Genomic DNA, 23,741 nt, shown 5'->3' with positions numbered 1-23,741 from the left:
CTTAATACATTAGATCTTGAACTACTTTGAGACCCTGCTTTCAGTTGGTAAGCATCTTTTTTTTCATCTGGTTGTTTGGAAGGCAGAACGAGGAGCTAAATAGAGTGCATTGAGAGGGGGTTCTTTGGCTGACAGCACTGGAAGGCTGAGGCAAAAGGATCATTTTTAAGTGTTCCCCTGTCATGTTCTTTACTTGCATCATGTCCACCTTTCTTTCCTTAGCTCAGAATTCAGGATCCACTGTTAGAGCTTTGCCTTATTCCTCTGACCCTTTATCACATTTGTCTGGCAAACGTATGCTCTGGTTCAATGCACCTTGCCCGCAGTCCTTGCGTATACTCGAGAGGCTGAGTGTGACTAGAGAACATGCTATGTCTCAAAAAACCAAAAAAAAAATTACATTTATTTATTGATATTGGGGGTTGGTGTGCCCCGGTGTGCATGTGGCAGTCAGGGGGCAACCTGAGGTGTAATTCTCACTATCCTGAAATCAACAGCCAGGCTTGACTAGCTAGTCATCAAACACAGGGTCCACCTGTCTCTGTTGTTCTAGATCTGGAGTTACAATTGTGCTCCACCATGTCTGGAAATTTCATGTGTTTTCCGGGAATCCAGTTCATTGAGCATAGACAAGCACTTTGTAAACTCATCCATCCCCCAACCCTGAATGGAAGCTTTTAATACAAATGTGCAGAGGCATGTGCACATGAATATGATATGTATGGATGTGGTTTTTTTCTCCTATTATGTTCTTAATGAATATGGGACCTGTAGTTATGGCTTCCTTACGTGAGTGGCAGTTATGCAGGACCTGTAGTCTTCCTTTGGAATCAGATACAGGTGTGGGAAGTCTTTTACCAGTGCTGGGGTTACAACCTGAAGGAGATTTTGATGTATCACCCCAGTGACTGCATCCAGCACTAGTTTAGGGGTGACTGTGGGGGAACAACAAAAGAACAATATCCTCAAAACTCTTGGTGAAGAAGACCTTAAGAACAAAACAGGTTTCTATAAGAGACAAGGGTTCTAATCAGGGCACCGTGTCAGTTCTGCCCAAGTTTCCTGCCTGTCCCACTAACTTCCCACTTGTCCCCACAATCACATAATCTTATTCTTTGAATTCAATCTTAGTCTCTCTGTCCTTCCTGCCCTGTTCATGGTCCCCGCCTCACTGTGGACTGTCTCTTTGGAGAACCCTGGATGACATGTGACAAGAAGAGAATGGTGTAGGGGGATGAAAGTTATACAGGACAACTGCTGCAAGCTGCAGGAAAATGTAATGGAACCCAGCTACTATCACAAAAGCTACTACTTGGAAAAGTCAAGGAGACTTTTCCAAAGGTCAAGCCATGCCTTAAGAAGTCTTGGTGATATTTTAGCTTTTGTATATATATATATTAGCTGGTTCCTACAGTGATTTTCTTATAATGCTATAAGTGCTTCCAAGAACTCCTAATAGTGTATTTATCTAAAATAACTATCAAGCATCCAAGGCCAAATGATCTTCTGAACTAAGGTAACACGCTTATGGAAACAACGCTGGTCTCCTAGGTCAGGTGGATAGCTTTATTTCATGTGCAATTTAAGGTGAGACCCTCATTTCTTATACAGCTTTACTAACATTATAGACTCCTAACTTCTTACTTAACCACTTCTAGGAATGTAGACTGAGCACATAAATTTCCTTTTTGATATTAGCTCTCAGTTGACCTCCTCCTTTAACCACTCCCTTTGTGGGTTGTAAAAGAAAGCCTGACAGTGTCACTGCTTGAGGAAAATTCTTACCTGCCTTTATGACCCTGTAGGAATTCAAGCCTGGTGACCTGGCGGAGGGGAAGGATTGCTATTGCTTGGGTTTACAACTGAATACCCTAGAGAACTTGAGGACAGAGAACTGAGAGGGATAAGGAGGATTTTGACTAGAGAACTTGAGGATGAGATGGAAGATGAGGAAGAGCCAGATGGGGAAGTATTAGATGGGTAAGAACGAGATGAGAAGAACCTAGATGAGGCAGAATTAAGATAGAACTTAGAGGGGACTGTAGATAAATACAGATAAATCAGGCAAGAAAGGAGCTAGGCATGAGAACAGAACTGAAGCTGTGTAGATAGGATTTTATCCCTGAGAAATAAAGTAGACAGACAAAGAGCTTGGTGTACTTAGATTCAGTTTCTGAAAATAATTCTCGCCATTTGTAGTTTCTCTTCTGGGCCCCTGGGAAGAATATTATTAAGGCTGGTCCTTTAATATATTCGAGAGACAACAAAGGGGCTATGGAGTCAAAGCTGGTGAGGATACTGTACAGACAGTGACAGTAGAAATGACCAGAGTTGGTCCTGCTGCAGTAGTAGACGACGGGGGAGTAGGAAGAGATAAAACAGTACCCAAAGTACAGTGTCTGCCAGAGAGAACGTACTTATTGGGGAGGACAGGTCTGGACTAGGGAATGACAATGGGAGTACAGGACCAGAGCATTAATTGCAAAGGAAAAGAGACAAAACCAGTAAGGTTATCTTCTTAAGCATCCAATTAGACAATAGTACCAGAAATGCTGATGATGTCATCATCAGCAAGGAGCTGAAACCATTATGGAATGAAATGAGTCACTTGGGAAGGGAAAGGCATAACTATGGATAGCTGCCATAAACAGACACAACAGCTTTGACAGCTTTGCTGAGCAACTTGACAATACCTAAAAATATTCAGTATATAAATATCCCATACAACATGGATGGAACTTGAAAGCATTGTGTTAAAAAAGCTGGCCACCTATGAAATTTGCAGAACAGAGAGAATGGAACAACTAAAGTGGATGAGTGAGCAGTGCTCAGGGGCTGGGATGAGAGTGGGAAGTGAACAAGTATAAAATTTCCTTTTGAAGTAAAGATGTTCTGGAAGTAGATAATGGGGAATGACTGTACAGTTTTGAAGAGCTGCTAAAAACTGTTTCAGTGTACATTTCAAAAATGTGAATTTGGGGGCTAGAGAGGTGGATCAGCAGTTAAGAGCATGCACTGCTTTTTCAGAGGACCCAAGTTGAGTCCCATTAACCCACATCAGATGACTTACAACCACCTGTAACTCAAACTCTGATGAGGGATGGAATATAACACCTACCTCTGGCTTCTGTAGATACCTGCACTCATATGCACATACCAACATAGACATAAACATTTATATATATAATAAAATAAATTTTTAAAAATATGAATTTTATGGCATATGAACAATATCTCAGTTAAATGGAATAAATACCATATGGCCTAGCATCTGCATAGTCTAAGGCAGCAGTTGGCATGCTGCAACCTATAATATGTTTGATGAAATGTTTTGGTAAAGTTTGCTTGGCACACAGCCTTGTCTGCTCACTGGACTATGACCCATGGCTGCTTTCATGCTCCTATGACACAATAAAGCCCCCATGACACAGACAACAGTCATTCATTCTGAATACTGACAACATGGTATGTAAAATTATTTCCTGTAACTTCGACATTTTTCAAAATATATATTTTTTCAAACTATAGTTTTCCTGGCCTTTGAGTACTTGGTTTTCCCTTCAGGGCCCTGTGGGAAATTATTGAGGCTGAGTGGGTCCCTTACCTGTCGGCTGCAGAGATCACCTATAAAGAACTGCACCTGGGGGTTATCAAACCCTTGGCGGATATCAAATACATTGACAGCATAGCCTCGTGCCAGCAACTGTTCCACCATGTGCTGCCCCAGGAACCCAGAGCCTCCAATCACCGTGCACTTCTTAGCCTGGGGAAAGAGATGGCAAAAGGTCCAGAATTGTGAAGATGGAAGTGATAAAAGCATACACATCTGTTTGTCTGAAACTGCCTGAGCTCAGGGAAAAGCTTGGTATAACTGTGTTTGATCACCAGTGTCACCTCTTCTCCTGCATTTAACAAGGAAGGAAGAGAAAACTAATAACACTAGGCTAGCCTGGTAAATTTGATGATATAATCCACATTTTATATTTAGTGGAAGGGAATTAAAATTCCTATGATCACACCAGACAATATAAACAAGCAAAAAAGCCAAAGGCAGTGCCTTCTTGCTCTTGATTGGTAATCCCTGGCCAGAAAAAAATAAACCTAGCCATTTGAGAGTTTGTAATGAAAGCATCTGTCTCCAAACTCACAGGACAGTGATTTTCTTTGCCTCCATGCCCACAAGGAGGGTGGCTCTTGTGACTCTGGGCTGACCACTTAACCCCTTCCTGCCCATGTATTAAGGGCCATGCTGCTGGGATATCCGGGCAGAATTGGGGAGCCATTCATCACTCACACCCAGGGCTTTGCTGTGTCCTCTCTGAACTTAGAGGAACTGATAAATCAGCACTGGGGTGTGGTATTAGATTCCAGTCTCCACAGTGTGCCCAATTTCTTGGCTAAACTCCAACTCTGGGAAGTAGGGTAATGGAAGGATAGTATACCACCTGCAGGTGCATAAATATTAGGACTCTAGGATATCAATGCAAATGTTCACTGGCACCTGCTCAATAATCTGGCCACCTGCATTAGTAACCTTTTCTCATCACTGTAAGAAAACATCTGTCAGATGCGACTTAAGGAAAGAAGGATTCATTTTATTTCTGACCAGGAGCAAATCCACCTACCCATCTAATCATGCCAGGAAGCAGGGAAAAAGGGAACACGTGATCCCTCTCCCTTTCAGAAAGAGGTCACATAGGAAAGCAAGAAGCACTGTCTCCTTTGGGCCATATAGCCCAAGGCCATGGGCAGAGCAAATACCACTACATTTCTCCTTTTTATCTAAATAAGAAGGTTCTAAACCTAATGCAAAGTATAAGTAAAACTGGAACTACAACCAACAAGAACAACTTTAAACAAGAAACATATGCTAAATGTCCAGACCATAGGTAAATAGCACAGCCATATCTGAATGGAATGGCAGGAGTCATAAAGCCAGCACAGCTGCTTGACAAAGATCCAGCAGAGCTGAGCCACATGATGGCTGCCATGCCACCTTTGGTTTTCATCTCCACCTGTTACATACTTGGGGCACTTTTAATATTTGTACAATTTGAGGATGTTGGATTGATGGAAAATTCCTTATGAATCATTTATGCCTTCTCCCAGGAATGCTGCTTCTGAGCTCACCCAGGAAAGTCCTGAACATACTATCCCCCACCACCACCCAGCTTTTAGGGAGATATTCTTATCTACTTGAAGGTTTTCCTTACGCCTTGGAGGTTGTGACACATAAAGAAGCCAGAGGTCTCTTCATGAGGCTATGAGACATTCTTGAAACATCTGTCCCTTTACTTACACAGGAATAAGATATTCAAAACAAAGTAAAATTAAAAAAGTCAACAAGATCTGGTGGGCTAGAGGAGTTGGCCACAGTTCAGATTACAAGGTTCTTCCCACTGTACAATCAGATAATTACGTAGCATACAACTCTGCCCTACATAGAGACATATTGATAAGTAAAGTATGGAGTGGAAAGATGGTAAAAGTATGAGATGTTAGGACCTCCCTCTCTTAGAAGTTAGCTCATGCAGAGCCACTATAATGTCATATGACCAAGGAACAACAGAATGCCAGGATTAGACATATATAAGGATATAAATGTGAACATTGCTTGTATTATGTCAGATTTTGAATAATAACTGCACTAGCTTTGGCCTGAGGATTTTTCCTGGGCACTCTGACCACTAAGAGTTAATAATACATTGTTTGAGACATGGCAAAATGCCCAGGGTGGTTGAAGATTTTGTTTTGCTCTAGTGTCCTTGAACAACCAAAGCAACCAGCCTGAGTACAGGCTGCCATATGTCTCTAGATTCTCAAAAATTGGGTTATGGGGTTTAAGAGTAAGAATGATAACTCTGGCTGGGTGGTGGTGGTGGCGGTGGCGGTGGCGGTGCATGCCTTTAATCCCAGCACTTGGGAGGCAGAGGCAGGTGGATCTCTGTGAGTTCGAGGCCAGCCTGGTCTCCAAAGTGAGTTCCAGGAAAGGCACAAAGCTACACAGAGAAATCCTGTCTCGAAAAACCAAAAAAAAAAAAAAAAAAAAAAAGAATAACTCTGTTTATTAATGATGTCAAAACTTGAGAGAAAATGATTGGAAATGATAACTCTGTTTTGTCATAGTTTATTAATGATGACTAAAAGATGAGCAAAAGGAAGTAAAACACATGTCCAAAACCAAAAATGAGATGATCTATGTTTTGGAACATCATGAATTTATCCATGCTAATTAAATTCTGTAATAATAAACACACACTCTGGCTGCTAGTCAGTCAGGCTGCAAGATTCTCCCGACCACCATGGCCTGGCTCACTTCCTTCTCCCTCCTACTCCTTACACCCTCTGCAGGACCCATCCACTGCCGGGGATGGCTCCCGGCAGGTAAATAGCAAATTACTGAGATTACCCCAATAGCTGTCCTATCCTGATGAATCTGACTCTAGTACCTAATATGTTCTTAGCTAAGATACAAGAGGACTGTACCCGTAACTATCCAGTCTTCAACCTCATCAAAGACCCAAGAAGGAAAATAATATTACCATGGTCTAAAGGATACAGGCCATCATGGTGGGAAGACATGATAGCAGGAGAGGCAGGTGGCTATATTGCATTCCTGGTCAGAAGAGAGGGAGGTACAGACACACAGACACACAGAAGCATTTCTGGTCAGAAGAGAGGGAGGAAGATAGAGACAGACAGACAGACAGACACAGACACAGACACACGCATTCATCTGGCCTTTTCCTTTTTATTCAGTCTGGGATTCCAGCACATGGGATGCTGCCACCAACATTTAGGGCAGGTGCTGTGGGATGTTCTGTATGGCAAATGTGTTGCTCTGATTGGTTAGTAAATAAAACATTGATTGGCCAGTAGTCAGGCAGGAGGAAGTATAGGCGGGACAAGGAGGAGAATAAAGCTGGGAAGTGGAAGGCTGAGTCAGAGAGACACTGCCAGCCACCACGATGACAAACAGCATGTGAAGATACCGGTAAGCCACGAGCCACATGGCAAGGTATAGATTAATAGAAATGGATTAATTTAAGCTGTAAGAACAGTTAGCAAGAAGCCTGCCACGGCCATACAGTTTGTAACCAATATAAGTCTCTGTGTTTACTTGGTTGGGTTTGAGCGGCTGTGGGGCTGGCAGGTGAGAGAGATTTGCCCTGACCCTGGGCCAGGCAGGAAAACTCTAGCTACAGGCAGGTCTTCCCTTGTCAGTTAAATATATCTGAAAACAACCTCACAGACATTCCCAGAGGCATGTCTCCTAGGTGATTACAAATCTAGTTATGTTGACAGTGAAGATTACCCATCACACTACCTCTGTTCCTAAGGAGGGCCTGTAATAGCTTTCCTACTCCCTGAGGTCTTTCCAAAGCTGTATCTGGGCTTCTCTAAGATGACAGACCCCAATTTTCTTAGCTTGTATAGAGTTAGTCAATGTTGGCTATGTGGATAGTCAAGACCAAAAAGAACTTCTGTTCCTTATTACAGAATAAAGCAACCAATCTCCCCCCCCTTTTTAATAATTTTAAAAAGATTTATCTTTATTTTACATGTATGGGTATATTGCCTGCATGTATGCTTGTGTACCGTGTGCATGGAGTGCCTGTGAAGGCCAGAAGAGGGTGTCAAATCCTCTGGAACTGGAGTTACAGATGGCTGTGAGGCACTATGTGGATTCTGGGAACTGAACCTGGATCTGGAAGAGCATCAGTTGCTTTTAACCAGTCCACCAACCTCCCCTCTTGTACCTTAAACATTGACATAACTAAGCTATGTGACATACTCAGGACTTGTCAGAGCCAGGTACTGCCTGCAGATTTACCTCTCACTTAATCAAGGTATCCATTCTGAAATGGCTCTCATAATCTGTAGAAATGATCAGCCTCATTACTGCCTATCAACTGCATCTCTGGCAATCTCTTCCTTCCATCTCTTTCTACCTCAGTTGCATAGGCAGACTGTATGCACTTAGAACAACTCTGGTTTTTCTTGTTTTATTAAAAGTCTGGCCAGTTCTCAGAGCTCCCTACTGATACTGTCTAGCACCTCTAGGTTCAGGGATTACATAAGGCTCATAGCCTAATTGTTTTTAAATAAATCAATTTATGGGCTTAGTGGTTAAGAGTGCAGATGGCTTAGTGGTTAAGAGTATTTGCTATGCAAAGATACAACATGAGTTCAAATCCCCAGCACCAATATGAAAAGTCAGGCATGGCTGTACATGCTGGTAACCCCAGATTTAAGGAATAGAGACACAGATTCTGAGAGCTTACTGACCAGCCACATTAGGCAAAACAGCAATCTTCTAGTTTACAGAGTATAGCAGTTTGAATAAGAATGTTCCCCATAATCTTGGCATTTGAATACCTTGTTCCCAGTTGGTGATGCTGTTTGGATAGGTTTATGAGATATAGCCTTGCTGAAAATATGTCACTAGGGGTGGGCTTTGAAGTTTCAAAGTCTCCTGTAATTCCCAGTACTCTCTCTTGGCTTCATGCTTATGTTTCAATATGTGAGTGCTCATCTTGCTGCTCCAGCTATCATGTCTGCCTACTGCCAAGCATCCCTGCAGTAATGGTGATGGACCTTTATCCCTCTGGAATCATAAGCCCAAATAATCCCTTTATTTTACGAGTTGCCTATGTCATGGTATTTTATCATAGCAATAGAAAAATAATTATTATGGTGAGAGACTATCTAAAAGAAATAAGGCAGAGAACAATGAAGATATCCAATGTCTTCCTTTAGCCTCTTTGTGTAAACATATGGGTGTGCACACCTGTACACTCACTTGCATAAACCACACAAGTACAGGCATACACATATATACATGCACACACATTTAAAAAAAACTCATAATTATGTATTTGTTTATGAATTTATGGATTTATTTATTTATGGAAACAGGGTCTCTCTATGTATCCCTGGCTGTCCTGGAATTCCTTATTTAGACCAGGCTAGCCTTGAACCTACAGAGATCTGTCTGCTTCTGTCTCCCAAGTCCTGGGATTAAAGGTGTGCCATCATGCCTCTCTCTCATTTCCAGATTTTAAATGTGACTAATCAGTAATCTACTCTTGGATAGGATGACATGGATTCCATCCTTACACTGATACACTGATACTGCTTGGGGATAACTGAGCCAATGGCTAGTCAGTAGATTTTTATAGTGATGAGAATCAAACTAGCCTCTGTTCAGAGATGTCGAACATGTAAAGGCTAATGTCTTTAATCATATGTGTAAGGCTATGTGAGGAGGCCATGTGAAATTATCACTAACTTTTTGAGGCCACAGAAGAAAAAAAAAGAAAGAGAGTTAAGTACTGATAAAAATGAAATTTCAGATAAGAAGCAAGTAGTAAGACTCCAGAATAGACTAAATGGATGAATGAGCATCTCGGAGATGATAGTATTAATAATAGTAGAGGAATGGGATCAGAGTGGGGTGTATAGCTCAATGATAGAACATATCTGTTGGGTTATATCTGTTCGATTTCCAGCACCACAAAGTAATTTAATTCAATTGTATTATAATCTCAAGAGCATGGCTGGGGCTTCTGGGTTGTCTCCATCTTTCTGGTTTTACTTTTTCTTCAGCAGGATGGTTTTTTTTTAAGAGTGGTCCTATGTAGAATATGCAATAATATTTTTTCTTAGTAGTTTACATTTAGACATTATTTCTTAGAAAGTCACTCAGTGGAAAAAAGAGCTCATTCCAAAGCATTAAAGAAGGTTGAAGAGCTGAGCAGTGGTGACACATGCCTTTAGTCGCAGCACTTGGGAGGCAAAGGCAGGTGGATTTCTGTGAGTTCAAGGCGAGCCTGGTCTACAGAGTGAGTTCCAGGACAGCCGGGTCTACACAGAGACCAAAAACTAAAAACCAAAAGCCAAAAACAAAAATAAATAAATAAATAGAAAAAGAAGGTTGATGATACTAGCAGTTTATTATGATTTTTGGCCACAGGTCTTTGACCAAAGATGCCCACATGAAGCCTTATTTGAGCTCTACACCAATACTAGATTGATTTGGTGGCCCCAGAATCATCTTGGAGAATATCTAATTTACTAATATTTGATAGACATATTTTGGAAGTGTGATGTTTATCAAGAGTGAACTATATCACAATAACTTGAAGACCTGACCTATGTGAAGAACCTCCAGAAGGCTTGACAATGATGAGGCAACAATTCCTTCAAGTCTCTTCTGAGACTCTTAGGGGCTACTGCCACCATCTGAGAAGACTTCTACCATTCCACTAGGAAGTCTAGGTAAACCAACATGTCTAGATGACAGCCAACATTTACTACCACCACATGCATGAGTTCACTTTGGAACATGCACACCAGAGGTGCCTGCATGATTGCAGCTAGATGAACAAGCCCAGGGAAGACTAGTGTAAAATCTAACTGGTCCCAGAGTCATGAGCAAAGATGTTATTACTTTAAAAATTATTATTATATTGTTGTGTATAGATGTTTTGCCTGCATGTATGTCTGTGCACCATGTGCATTCAGTACTCTCTAAAGGCAGAAGAAGGGGATGCACTAGGCTTGGAGTTACAGATGGTTGTGAGTTGCCATGTGGGTGCTGGGGACTACACCCAGGTCCTGTGCAAGAGCAGCTGGTGCTCTTAACCACTGAGCTATCACTACAGCTCCAATTATTGCTTTTTTAAACCCTTGCTTTCTGATTCTTTTGTTATACAGCAATAAGTAACTGGCACATCTTAAATCAAAGTACATAATATACAAAAACATAACCAACCAGCACTGACTGAACAAATAAATTAAGTACATTTAACAATACACAGGTAATATCAATGGCTTGACTTTCCTCTATTTTTTTGTTTTGTTTTTCAAGACAGAGTTTCTCAGTATAACAGCTCTGGCTGTCCTGGAACTCACTATAAAGACCAGGCTGGCCTTGAACTCACAGAGATCCACCTGCCTCTGCCTCCCGAGTGCTAGGATTAAAGGTATGCACCACCACAGTCTGGCCTCCTCTACTTTTTAATGCTAGTACTTACTTTGGAAATGTCTTTTCCCAAATGTGTCCCAGTGACCTGGCCTCTCTTTGACTCACCACCAACTGCTTGTTCCATTATGGCTCAAACTACAGTCTTGTTCGCAATCAACTCTTCTTCCTAAAGATATAATTAGAGAAAGACATTAATAGTATGTGAAGCAAAGCATCTTTAGCTGTTATGGGAAAGTGTTCATAAATAGCTGAGCCATAGCTATACCTATCAGCCAAAGTACCCTGTGCATATCCCTGTGCTAGAGGCTGCTCTCCCAGGGTATCGTGGGCCCTTTAATTTACAGAGCACTTGGATTAGAGGTAGGACAGGAAGCCAAATAAATAACCTCCTTCACTAGTCATACCAAAACTCTTTGGGTTGCAATTGGAGAATGGTGGCAACCAAGCACTTCACAATGGGAGACAGGAGTAACCAAATGTAATGATGCTACCAAAGAGAAAAGTGCAGCCCAGGCAAAGGCCTCCCCTCTTCTTTTACTTACAATATCAAGTTGCAAACACAAAGAATGTATTTACTGATGCAATATGTGTAAATGGCAAAATGTACCAGACATAAAAGAGTCTACCCATGAAAGAAGATACAGAGAATGCCACTGGGGAAAGAATTGTCAGGCAGCCAGCACTGACTGGGTCTTGTGATGGCTCCAATCCAATTTCCACAGCCTGACACTTTCAAACAATGGGTGCCATCATACATCCCCAGAGGATTTTATTTTATGAGTGTATCTATTTTGTGGGCATATCAAAGGCCTAAATTTCCTTGAAATGGATATTATAACCCACAATGTTTGATGGGTCATTTATAGAGAAGTTTTATAAACTCACAGTGGAAGTTATCAGTTGTAATTATTAATCTTGTCAAACTGACAAGATTTAGAACCATCTTCTAGGCATGTCTGTAAGGGCATTTCCAGAAAAGTTTAACTGAGGTGCAAAGACATACACTGAATGTGGTTGACACTATTCCATGGACTGGTATCCTGGACTCAATAAAATGAGAAAGCAATGGAGATGTGGCTCAGTGGTTAATAATACTTGCTGCTCTTGTGGAAGAACTGTGCTTGGTTCCCAGCACCCACATGGTGGCTTACAACTGTCCTTAACTCTAGTGCTTGGGGATCTGACACCCTATTCTGACCTCTGTGAGTACTAGGTATGTATGTGATACACATATATACAATGCAGGCACTACACTTATACACATAAAATAAAACTTAAAAATCTTAATTCTTTTTAAATTAAAATATATGAGAAAGTGAGTTGAGCACCAGCATTCATTTCTCTCTGCTTCCTGACTGCAGATGCAATGTGACCTGCTACCTTACATTCCTGATATCATGACTGCCGCACCATGACAGACTGTATTCTCATACCATACTAAAACCCTGCCTTCCATAGGTTGCTTTTCTCCAGGTATTTTCTCACAGCAACAAGAAAAATAACTAATACATCAGTTCAGTATATTTCAGAACTTGCCTTTTCCTGGGTCTCTGTGCATATATCTAATGAATATGGATAGTTAACCTGCAGCTCTGTGCCTACTCCATCCCTCTCTTTATTGCTCATTCCCCTGCACACTTGCAGGGACCTGACATCTACTCACCTCAAACATATGTGGCTGTAACTGGACTCATATGTTTCTATGCATATTAGGACAGAAGTTGCTGGAGAACAAGAATCAGGGCACCTTGTACCAGTCTTGTAAGTAGTCTGAGCTTGCATGTCTGCTGTTGAATCATAAGCATGCAAGACAGGGCCTAGCATAGGCAGGCACTCACCTGCCTGCTGGCCTCAGGACTCATGAATGCCTACTCCTCACTTTGCAAATAGATTTGTCAGATCCTCAGGGAAGCAAATGAGAAGGCAGATGGCATAAATGGAGGCAAGAGGATTCTCATGTCTAGCTTGCAGCCCTGCCAACATCATTATTAAACTCTAGCAGGAGTCTGTGTAGTGTATCTGGGCCATGATGGTCTTCTGCCTGCCTGCCTGCCTGCGGAATCCCATCATAGTTGCAGGGAGGGAATGCTTCCTACAGGTTTGGAGTCTTGTTGTTTTAAGTTATGCAGTATGTGGTCAGGTGTTACACAGACCTAGGAGATGAATGCAAACTTACTAACCAAGTTTATCCCTGGAGGATACTGTTCTTGGAAATGTCTGCTTACCTCCACTGCCAAAGCACATATCCCTCCACTCTTCAAAGATATAAACTAATGAATCCAGAGCCTGTGCCTGGGTTCAAATCCCAGTTCTATCTCTGACTAGGAAATTCTCTTAGGAGTCATTTAAAAGAATTGCACCTGCTTCTTCATTTATAAAACAAATAGCCTTATAAGATCATGGTGAGAAACAAAATTAAGTGGAAAACAGAGACAAAGCCTTTAGCATAGTGCCAAATACTCGTTAAAAACCCTGTTAAAAGCAGCTATTATCATCATAAATATTATTTCTCTAGCAGCAGTCTACTTTATCTCACTTCCTAATAGTCCTCTTCTGAACTCCACCACCACTTTATACCTCTCCAGCTTACCTGAGGCCATGCTGTGTATACTTAATACAGGCTGCTTAGCATGCACAAGGCCCTGGCTTTGATCCCCGGCACAGAAAGAAGGAAACAATGAGTAAGACAGAAACTCTCAGACAAACATGGGTAGAATAAACTTTCCTTTCCCACTTCATTCAAGGCAGAGCATAACAATTTATCCCAAAGTGCTTTACCTAGTTCTTAATTCTGTTCTAAAGTACAGAAAATTTCAACATTCCACTACTCAAAGCTTGGTACAAGAGGTAGGAAGAAATATGGGCTCAAATTGGGCTAGATAGGGGCGAAAGGTCTCAGGTGAGCCATTATTTCCCTGGGGCCATCCAACTGGACTCTGTCTTTTCACAGACCTGAGATGCCACATGTCTCTCACTTCTTCATGTCAGCTTGACTACTTACTTTTCGGACACAGAAGGTACCCAGCTTTGAATTTGCTACAGGCCACTCAGGGTCCCCTTACCATGCCTGAGCCTAGCTTCTACTGCTCCTTTCATATTTCCTTTCTTTGCCAAAGTGAATTCTCCCATATCCTTCAAGGCCTGTCTCAACTGGCCACTGTGAACCTTGCCTCTACTTCCTCAGCATCTGTTCTCAATGATCTCTTCCTGAGTTCAAGTGACATCTATTAAATTACCCCTGTTGCTGTTGTTTTGGAGGCTGGATCTGGAAAACAGTCATCTTTCCTGCTTACCTCAGACTGCTATGGGGCTCAAAGTAGCCCACAGGACTGAGTGTCATCTTGTTTACTCATTCACAAGTTACCAAAAACCAGCCACTGTCAGGCAGAAACCAACTAAAACACAGTTCAGGCCTTCAAAGAAACCATTAGCTTGTGTGGAAAACAGAAAACTTCAAAGATTGACAAAGCTGTGTTTGGGTCCTAAGGAAAGCAAGCCCAGAGAACCAATGTAGGCTGCTTGGTCACATGAAATAATCTGGTAGAGGAAGCTGGAGACTGATCACCTTTCAGCAGCCAAGAAGCAAGAGAGATAAGAACCACACAATCCACTTCAAAGGCACGGCCCTAATGACCTAATAGCCTCCCAGCATATCCCATTCTGTATAGGTTCCACTACCTTCCAATAACACCATGGGTGGGGACCAAGCCCCCAATACAGGAACTTTTGAGGAATATTTAAGAATCACTTTTTGCAAAGAGTACGGAGGGACATGAAGTCAAGAAGGTTAGTAGGGGTGAAACTTGGCAGGAGGCTTCAATGGGCTTTATTCTCTAAACTGAAGGTTATAAGCAGGGGACTGACCTGACCAGAGCTGTTCACTGCAAGACTGACTTGGTGGAGCAGGTGTGTATGTTGGTAGAGGGTATATAGGTAAATAATAGGAAATTAAGAAACTACTTACCAACTTGCTGATAGACTAAGGTTCACTGAATACCTAACATGTATTCCTCCCTGCTCCAGGTACTGGAGTGCCAGCAGTGAACAAAAGATGCTTGCCCCCATGTGTGCCCGCCTTCTAGTGGAGGCAACAAAGAACAAAAACGTTAAATTTACAGTGACTTAGGAAGTGCAGGTGCTACTATAAAAATAGAGCAAGATGAGGGGCTTGTGTGCAAAATGAATAGGGTACTTAGAGTAATCTTTCTGAGAAGGTGACAATGGCTGAAGAACTGGAGGGGAAAGATGTAGGTCTAGTCTACAAAAGGGCCAGGTGAAGTGAAAGTTCAGTGAAAGGTGGGAGGTATGTAGTTCTGGAAGGAGTTAATGGGAGGAGTGGACAGTGAATATGATCAAATACATTGCCAATGCTGGACGCAGTGGTGCACACCTTTAATCCCAGCACTCAGGAGGCAGAGGCAGGAGGATCTCTGTGAATTAGAGGCCAGCCTGGTCTACAGAGTGAGTTTCAGGACAGCCAGGGCTACATAGTGAGATCCTCTCTCAAAACAATGATGACAAAAAAACTGTATGAATATGTGAAAAAATTCTCAAAGAATTAATATTATATTTTTTTAAAAAGTTCATGGGGCTGGGTAAGGCCAATGCAGAATAATGTATCAGTCACAAAACCAGTGTCCTGGGTGGGAGGGAGCCAGGGGTAAGGAGGTGGGTACCAGTGTGGGTATGAGGGGAGAAGTTGTTGCATGCCAGGCATTACAGGCTTCTGTGAGAACTCCAGCTCATACTGCTGAGGAAGGGCTGGGGAGGAGCAGAGAGAAAAGAAAGGACACTTCAAGGACAGAACTGAGAGAACCCAGGGGATGGATATGGGGGATTGCTGCTGGAGGGAACAGAGGAGTCAAATGGGTCACAAAAGTTTTGAATCTGGTTCATGGCTCCAAGGAAAGAGGGCAAGGGGCCTACATTACATTTATGGGTTGCTGTTAAGTCTCTGGCCTTTCTCAGTTTGAGAGACTGATGCCATGTCCTTAATGTTCCCAAACTAATATCCTATGCCTTGAAGGGAAGCAGGAAGCACTGCTGTAGCTGACCTCGGACCACCATTACTCCTGGCATAGTTCCAGGTAACTCCACCCCCTTGCTCACATTCCTCTCACTTCTCTAAGCACCCCAACATTTCCAAAATTCCTGTGGCTTTGCTTTCAAGGGAGTCTCATTCAGGAATGCTCCTTCCCAAGAGACTTGAGTGTCTGCACGTCTAACGGGGCACATTTTGATGACTTTTCTAAACCCAGAAAGTCCCCAGCTTATCAACCTGAGAGCTAAAGTGATTCTTGTAGAGCTAAGTTCAAAAAGCTTCGCTCGGATTCTGTTTCTAAGCTCCAGCCCTGTGAACCGCTGACACAACGCTCGGCATGCCCCATTCACAGTCACCCCTCCATACAGTTAGGCCAAATCTTTCCTGGCCCCCAGATGCTCTGTATCCCCAACTCGGGTTTTAGAACATCCCACCCATGCCCTCGCACTTCCTCCCGGCTCTGTCGCCCACAAGCAGCGGCCTCCAAGGGCAAGGCCGCAGCTCTTACCCGTTTTAGACAATCTTGCGGTCGACTTCAGCTTGCTAGCAACCTGCAACCCACGAAATTCAACCCGAGACTGTCACCCTTTTCTATGGAGAGCTATGAGCCCATGATCAGCCGAGCTTCCTTCATCATGTTGATTGGTCTAGCTCTGCTCGGCGCAGCCAATTGACGCTCGCAGCGCGATTTTGCCCAATGAAGCCAGTCCTTACAGCCGCCGCACTGCCCTCTTACCCTGGGGCGGGTCTAGCTAGATTAGCCCCACCTGCTTCTTCTGCAAACCTATGGGAAGCGGGTCGCGCGCGCGCGGAGCAGTGGGAAAGGCGCCCAGGCTGCCAGTACTTCGTTGCCTTAACTACTGGTCGCAGAGGAGTCCATTTGGCGATGGTGAGTGCTGGGAGTTCCATGGACCTTACGCGGCGCCCCCGAGCCCTTCCTAGGCCTCATTGAGGCCCTACAGCCTTTCCTGCATGGTTCTTCGCGGTGACTCATTAGTTCTTCCTTAGAACTCTATGCTGGAAGGGTAGGAAAGTGTAGCCGCCCGCAGTTAGCCTGCCTGCGCTTAACCACTGCTCCCTCCCCGCCCCCAGTCACTTTCAGTCACCCCTAACCTGCCTCTCGACCTCTGCTGGTTTTCCTGGAACCGCAGGTGATCAGTCTGTTGCAAGGAACACTTAGGCTTCCCATAGACCCTGGCCTCAGTCAGACTCAGGCCTCCTGGCCGCTGCCACCTGGCTAAAGTTTATGCATGGTACTAAGAAGTTTACTGTGTTCTGATGGCTTTCAGCAGATGCTTTGAGCTTCCCAGACAAGGCACGCAAATGCCACATGGATTGGTTCTTATTTTGTACCGGCAAAGTTTTCTTAGTAACTTTACATTTGGCCAAATTTAGGCAAAATTAATCGGAGGAACAGAGTTCATGAGAGCTAGCACCTTAAGTAGATGTTTTAAGTACATTTCTAGAACTCAAATCCTTGGATACAGGGACAGTTGATATTTGTTAAGTATCCATAATTGGATTTTCAGCTAGCTCTCTTTCAGGATGAAGAATAAGGGATTTCCTGGCTTCTAAAATCAATAGTTAAAAAAAAGAGTCAGAGGTTCATGGAAAGATTAATTATTCTTTCCAGCAAACTTTGTTATCTCTCAATTTATTAGACAGATCTTTAGAATCGATTGGTATAAACTGTTTTTCCGTTAATTACTAGCTATCTGAGTTTACAGTTGTATTAGAACTGGGAGGGATCATTTTCATCTTTGGTAATGAAAACTGAAGCCACACTATGTCTTTTTTTTTTTTTTTTTTTTTTTTTTTTTGGTTTTTCGAGACAGGGTTTCTCTGTGTAGCTTTGCGCCTTTCCTGGAACTCACTTGGTAGCCCAGGCTGGCCTCGAACTCACAGAGATCCGCCTGGCTCTGCCTCCCGAGTGCTGGGATTAAAGGCGTGCGCCACCACCGCCCGGCCACACTATGTCTTTTTAATTGAATATACAATATGGAAATTTGTGACAATCTATTCATAATAAAATGATAAGCTTGTTCCTTATAAACAGATATGGTCTCACTTTTGCTGTTTAGTAGCTTTGGAAAAGGAGAAAATTCAAGCATGTTGAATCTTTAGGTAAAAAATGATAGTCTCATTCAAAGAGGGTTTTTTTTTTCTTTTTTCCTTTTCGAGACAAGGTTTCTCTGTGTAGTTTTGGCGCCTGTCCTGGATCTTGCTTTGTAGATCAGGCTGGCCTCGAACTCACAGAGATCGGCCTGGCTCTGCCTCCTGAGTGTGCGCCACCACTGCCCAGCTTATCATCCAAAGAGTTTTTAATGTTGCTTCTTTATTTTTAAAAATTTGATTTAAGAAATTTTGATTTAAAAAATTTACTTTCCTAAAGTGACATGTTGATTAAAGGTACAAGTACATAAACTTTCTGTAGCATAAACTTTAAAACAGTGGAAGTCCAATTATATCCTCTGATGAAAAACTGGTCATGTTAACAGCAGAAATTCATATATGTATATTCACTTGCTCTATGTTGATCTGTGCAGGAACAAGGAGGAAAATGGTAATAAATTATTTTAAAACAAAAAGTCTCTTCAAGCTGGTGCTCCCCCAATGAAATATAGTTGGTTTTAATCATGTGAAATATCCCATTATTAATAGAAATGATGTTTCAATTTATAGTTATTGTAGAAGACAACCATATTTAATTAGTGTATTGCTGATTTTCTATTTTTTACAATGTGGTGGTAAAAACTAAAATATATTTATTTAAACAGTTTTAAATTGAAAGATTTTTCTTCAAAGAGGATTTTTTTTTAGAGTTGGGGTTAATTTTACTTCAGTTTTTACACTTGTTATTTGTGTGGGGGAGAAGGAGAGCATGACTTAGGCTGAGCATGGAGGTCAGAGAACAACTTGGAAGAGTTGTTTCTCTTTTTCTACCATGTAGGTCCTGGGTTCCCACTCAGGTTGTCAAGCTTGACAACAAGACATCTCACCAGCTTACAGAAGTTTATGTAATGTCATATGTACATTACTCAGAATGGAGCATAAGTGAAATAGATATGGATATCCACAACTGTCTTAAATAAAATATGGACTATGGCTTATAATACTGTGTTTCTGTGTTTGTATAATGTCTGAAGGCCTCTAATTTTAAGAAGACAAACATGACATCGAGTAGCCAGAGAAAAAGAATGAGCCCTAAGCCTGAACTGACTGAAGAACAGAAACAGGAGATCCGGGAAGCTTTTGATCTTTTTGATGCTGATGGAACTGGAACTATAGACATCAAGGAACTAAAGGCAAGCTCTCTACATTCCTGCTTTGCCACCTTGTGTTTCCCTGTTCCTTGTCTTTTACCTGTCACCTTTCTCCTTTCTCCCTGTAAAAAGTAACAGAAAAAGGTACCCTGTGTATATTTTACCTGAAACAATGATCTAATTGATAAAGTTGATTACAATTATAAATTAAGTCAGCATTACAGTGCTACCTAATCATTTTTCATCATTTTATAAGGTGTTAGGTTAATATCCTCAACAGTCATTTTTGCTTCTACATCATTTACATGTGTTTATTTAGATGATCCTGTTTTCATTGTAGGTTGCAATGAGGGCACTGGGCTTTGAACCCAAGAAAGAAGAAATCAAGAAGATGATAAGTGAAATTGATAAGGAAGGGACAGGAAAAATGAACTTTAGTGACTTTTTGACAGTGATGACTCAGAAAATGGTAAGTTAGTTGAGATAATGAGCATACTTTCCATCTATAATGGTAGATACATGGGAATCTAGACATAAAAAGAGCTTCAATAAAATCTTTACCATTCATATGGTTGAGGATTATATTTTTAATTGAGAGGATTCCTAGGTTTCATTTGGCTTTCTTTAAGGTCATAGCATTACATAAATTATTTTATCTTGTCTCATATAGCCACATGATAATCACAAGCAGTGAAAACCTGTTAACACAGATTTTTCAAATGCTTCTCATTTTAATTTTTTATTTTAATAGTATTAAAAATTAAATTAGCATACAATAAATCAGGTATCGTGGCATTTTCAGATAAATGCTTCTCATTTTGACAATTCAGTATGTACAATTGGAGGCACAAGAACTTTGAGCTTTAGAAATGATAAGGTGTTTTGGTACTTCTAAAGTCACATTCATCCATCCGTAGTTTCTCAGATCCTTTTAGCAGGTCCAAAGGTTTGAGAGAACATGAACATGTCACCCGAACCAGACCATCTTTACTCTTTCATTGGTCTTCTGGCTTGTTGGTATGGCTCACCTTCTCTCAGTATACCTGGAGAAAGGTAACCCCTTTCAGGTTCCTCAAAGTGTTTCCCGGGGCACAGGCCATACCTCTTTAACAGTTGAATTGCTTTGAAATCACCATACCTACATTGTGTGTGTGTGTGTGTGTGTGCCTTCATGCATGTGCGTGTGTGTACCGATTTAAGAAATCAGGAAGCTTGGTATTCTGCAACCACCTCGCAAATCTAATTCACATTTAACACTGGCTCCTAGATTGTTCTTCCTAACGTTTATCTCCAGTTATAGCTCCTGGCAAGAACCTTCCTGAAATATTTAAGGTTTGAATGCTTTTGGAAATTTTACTCTCTTTTTTGTTGGAGTACTCAGTGCCCCAGTAATTCTTTGACGTCCAGTGTGCAAAATGCCTCTTTCTTCCTCTGCCCTTATCAGTATATCTCTGTCTTCTATTAGCATAAACAGTGTATTTTCTCTAATTATAACCCTACTCACTGCTTCTATATTTCAAAAATGAATCTAGAATCTCCTTGGTTTGTACAGTGTTTTAGATTTCCTTTGTAAAATTACATTTCCTTTGTAACACCTGAGTTTATGTTAAGTTTACTGACTTTGTCTTCTTTTTCTACAATGGGTCATACTTGTTTTTCTGTGACTGAGGGCATATATCACAACGGCTATCACCAGGACCATGTGGGATGGGGCCAGGGATTTAATCTAAGAAGATAGTTTCCACTCTTGGCTTTAGCAGTGGGGAAAGTTCTGAACAGGACAAAGCACAAGAGGGGCAATCAGTATATATACCTAGTAATACCCAATGTTGGGTGTCGGAAAGATGAGCCCCAGCTCACTTCAGAAGCTGTTGTCTTCTACCTGCTAAAACTGTCCAACAGCACCAGGAGTCTATCCTCTCTGCATGATTCATTGGCCCCTTAAACCAGTGCTTATGCCCATTTATCAGGATTTCTTGGCTTTTCCACCAAGCTGCGCCTTTTCCTACTGAATTCTGAGCTGATTATGAAATAGATGATGAGATAGGAAGTAGGTAGGGAGTACATTCCACCGTGGACTAGAGAACCTGGCTTGCCTGACTTCCTAAAATGGCTCAGTCAGGTTATTGGAGACAAAAGGATGACCAAGAAGTGGCAGGGCTGCAGGATATGAGTAACTATCTGTTTTATATTCTACTAAAGTCCGAGAAAGACACCAAAGAAGAAATCCTGAAAGCTTTCAAGCTCTTTGATGATGATGAAACTGGGAAAATATCATTCAAAAATCTGAAGCGTGTGGCCAAGGAGCTAGGCGAGAACTTGACTGATGAGGAGCTGCAGGTGAGTAATGCCTTAGTCAGAAACTCAAACCCCCACCTTTGAGCCCCCTGGCTTTCCAAGCTTCTGTTTTCTCTACTAGGACAACTTCTTTGAAGGGAGGCTAGTATCTCTTATGCTTCTAGTGATAATTTAATGCCCATGGACCATGCTTCCGGAATACACATGTACAGTTGAACTTACTCTTTTGGGTTTCAGGTTTCAGGGTTACATTCTAACTCCTTTTCAGTTGATACATTTGACAATATGCGTGATTTGGTTTTCAAATAACTATCACAAAAAGTGACACACTCACATTAGATAGACCACAGTTGTCTTTCCTCATAGCATTATTTGAAGTTTCTTGTCTAGTCACTTTTTAGTTTAGTTTGTGACTTAATCTAAGATGAACCCTTACTGCCATGCAGGAAATGATTGATGAAGCTGATCGAGATGGAGATGGCGAGGTCAATGAGCAAGAGTTCCTGCGCATCATGAAGAAGACCAGTCTTTATTAAGATCAGTGTTTCTTTTTCTACTGCAAACACATGTGACTAGATTTAGTGCCTGCCATTTTGTGAAATACGGCTTTTGAGAATTCCCCTCCCCCACCCTCTGGGGTAACTAGCAGTGACCTTGAGTCTATTTTTGACTTTTGGAAGTTTCTTTGATATTAAGTTCTTTGTACATTTACCTGCTGACTAACTCGACAGGACAGAACAAGAGCACATAGTGGGGAAAGGGTTTGAAAGTGAGACTACAGCCACCCTACCTTCTATTACTTCACATTGCTCATGCATTTTCACACAGCTGCAAACACACAGTGGCTTCTTAGATGTCCATGTATCCACCTCACCATAAGCCGTGGTTATTCTAAAATTGTTGTAGTTTTTAGTTGACCCAGAGTGTAGTTTCTTTCCTCTCATAAAACCCAACAAATGCTTGCTGTAGCATTTGGATGTGTGTTAATGCATTTGTTTTGTTTTAAAAATAAAACCTTTCTTAATTTAAGCTCTCATTCTTTAAAGGATGAGTATTTCTATCTTTAACTGTGAGTCCATCTTGTAAACAATTGTATTGAGGGCAGCCTGGTAGATATATAAAATTTCCATTGGCCTATGGACAAAAAAGGAAATAATTCTTTGCTACTTTTCTGCCATGAATTGTTTCTTGCTTTCAGAACTTGTGAGTTTTTACAACTGGTAAAATTTCCATATGACCTAAGCCTAAATGATGCTCTAAAAGTGGTTCTGGCAAACTGTAAAGCTTACAGAGTCTTGTGGGTAATTTGTGCTTGGACAAAATGGAGAGAGATAGGTAGTAGGTAAGATTCAGGCAATCTTGTGAGTTTATTTACTTAGAACGTCTCATAGAGTCTTGGGGTTGGGTTGAGAAGGAAAGGGGTATTATCCAGGTGCCCTCTGGACCCTGTACAGAATTGCTTATGAGGTGAAGCCAAAGTATGTGGCATTAAAGTCACCTCCATGGTGAGGGTGGGGAACAAGATGGGCTAAAGGGAAATGGAAAATGAACAATGATTGAATACTTATTGATCCTCACATGAGAAAGAGAGAATGGGTTTTTAAACTTGTGTGGACCTTCTAGTCCTCTGAGGAATATGTGTGTGTGTGTTTTCCATATATATGTGTTTCATATATATATATATATATATATATATATATATATATATATATATATATATATATATAATTTTTTATATATAAAATTATATTCACATACAAAACTAAAAACAATAAGAGCTGGACAGGTGATCATGCTTGTAATCCCAGTACATAGGTGGAGGAGGCAAGAGGGTTGATATGAGTTCAAGGCATGCTGGGGCTGCATAATGAGTTTCAGGTCATTCTGGGTCACAAAGTCTGACCCTGTCTCAAAGAAGCATACCAAAACAATAGCAACAAAATCCCATACAACTAGATCAGTTTGAATCAGATCATCAATGGATATATGTATATATATATATATATATATATATATATATATATATATATGTACATTTAAAATTTTTTAGATTTATTTTCATGTGTTTGAGTATTTTGCCAGCATGTATGTCTGCATGCTATGTGTGTGCCTGATGCCTGAGGCATCAGAAGAGGGCGTAAGATCCTCT

At 41.4% G+C, this 23,741-nt stretch overlaps 2 protein-coding genes across 5 annotated transcripts in view; one reads left to right on the top strand and one right to left on the bottom strand.

The window, feature by feature from the left end:
• Positions 1–16,664, bottom strand: part of Nsdhl (NAD(P) dependent steroid dehydrogenase-like) — a 34,371-nt gene extending 17,707 nt beyond the window's left edge. For both annotated transcript variants that reach the window (XM_052741109.1, XM_052741118.1), the window contains exons 1-3: positions 16,540–16,664; positions 11,040–11,156; positions 3,605–3,763 (exon numbers count right to left, since the gene is read on the bottom strand). In XM_052741109.1, coding sequence (XP_052597069.1) covers positions 3,605–3,763; positions 11,040–11,114 — 234 coding nt within the window. In that variant the 5' untranslated portion in view covers positions 11,115–11,156; positions 16,540–16,664. The remainder of the gene's footprint in view (positions 1–3,604; positions 3,764–11,039; positions 11,157–16,539) is intronic.
• A 49-nt stretch (positions 16,665–16,713) lies between these two features.
• Positions 16,714–22,621, top strand: Cetn2 (centrin 2). 3 transcript variants are annotated; one of them, XM_052741133.1, is made up of 5 exons: positions 16,714–16,920; positions 19,178–19,336; positions 19,635–19,763; positions 21,497–21,634; positions 22,039–22,621. In XM_052741133.1, exons 1-5 carry the CDS (start codon positions 16,729–16,731, stop codon positions 22,126–22,128), a joined length of 708 nt encoding a protein of 235 aa, XP_052597093.1. In that variant the 5' UTR covers positions 16,714–16,728; the 3' UTR covers positions 22,129–22,621. The 3 variants fall into 3 exon arrangements, with proteins under 3 accessions (XP_052597093.1, XP_052597103.1, XP_052597114.1); XM_052741143.1 differs by lacking the exon at positions 16,714–16,920 and adding an exon at positions 16,958–17,056; XM_052741154.1 differs by lacking the exon at positions 16,714–16,920 and adding an exon at positions 16,996–17,016.
• The last annotated feature ends 1,120 nt before the right edge of the window (positions 22,622–23,741 follow it).

The sequence above is a fragment of the Peromyscus californicus genome, unplaced genomic scaffold, assembly GCF_007827085.1.
Source record: "Peromyscus californicus insignis strain IS unplaced genomic scaffold, ASM782708v3 Scaffold_10__1_contigs__length_136768540, whole genome shotgun sequence".
In the NCBI taxonomy this organism is placed as follows: Eukaryota; Metazoa; Chordata; class Mammalia; order Rodentia; family Cricetidae; genus Peromyscus; species Peromyscus californicus.
The sequence above is the reverse complement of the archived record's forward strand: the minus strand, read 5'-3'. Positions and strand labels throughout refer to the sequence as shown.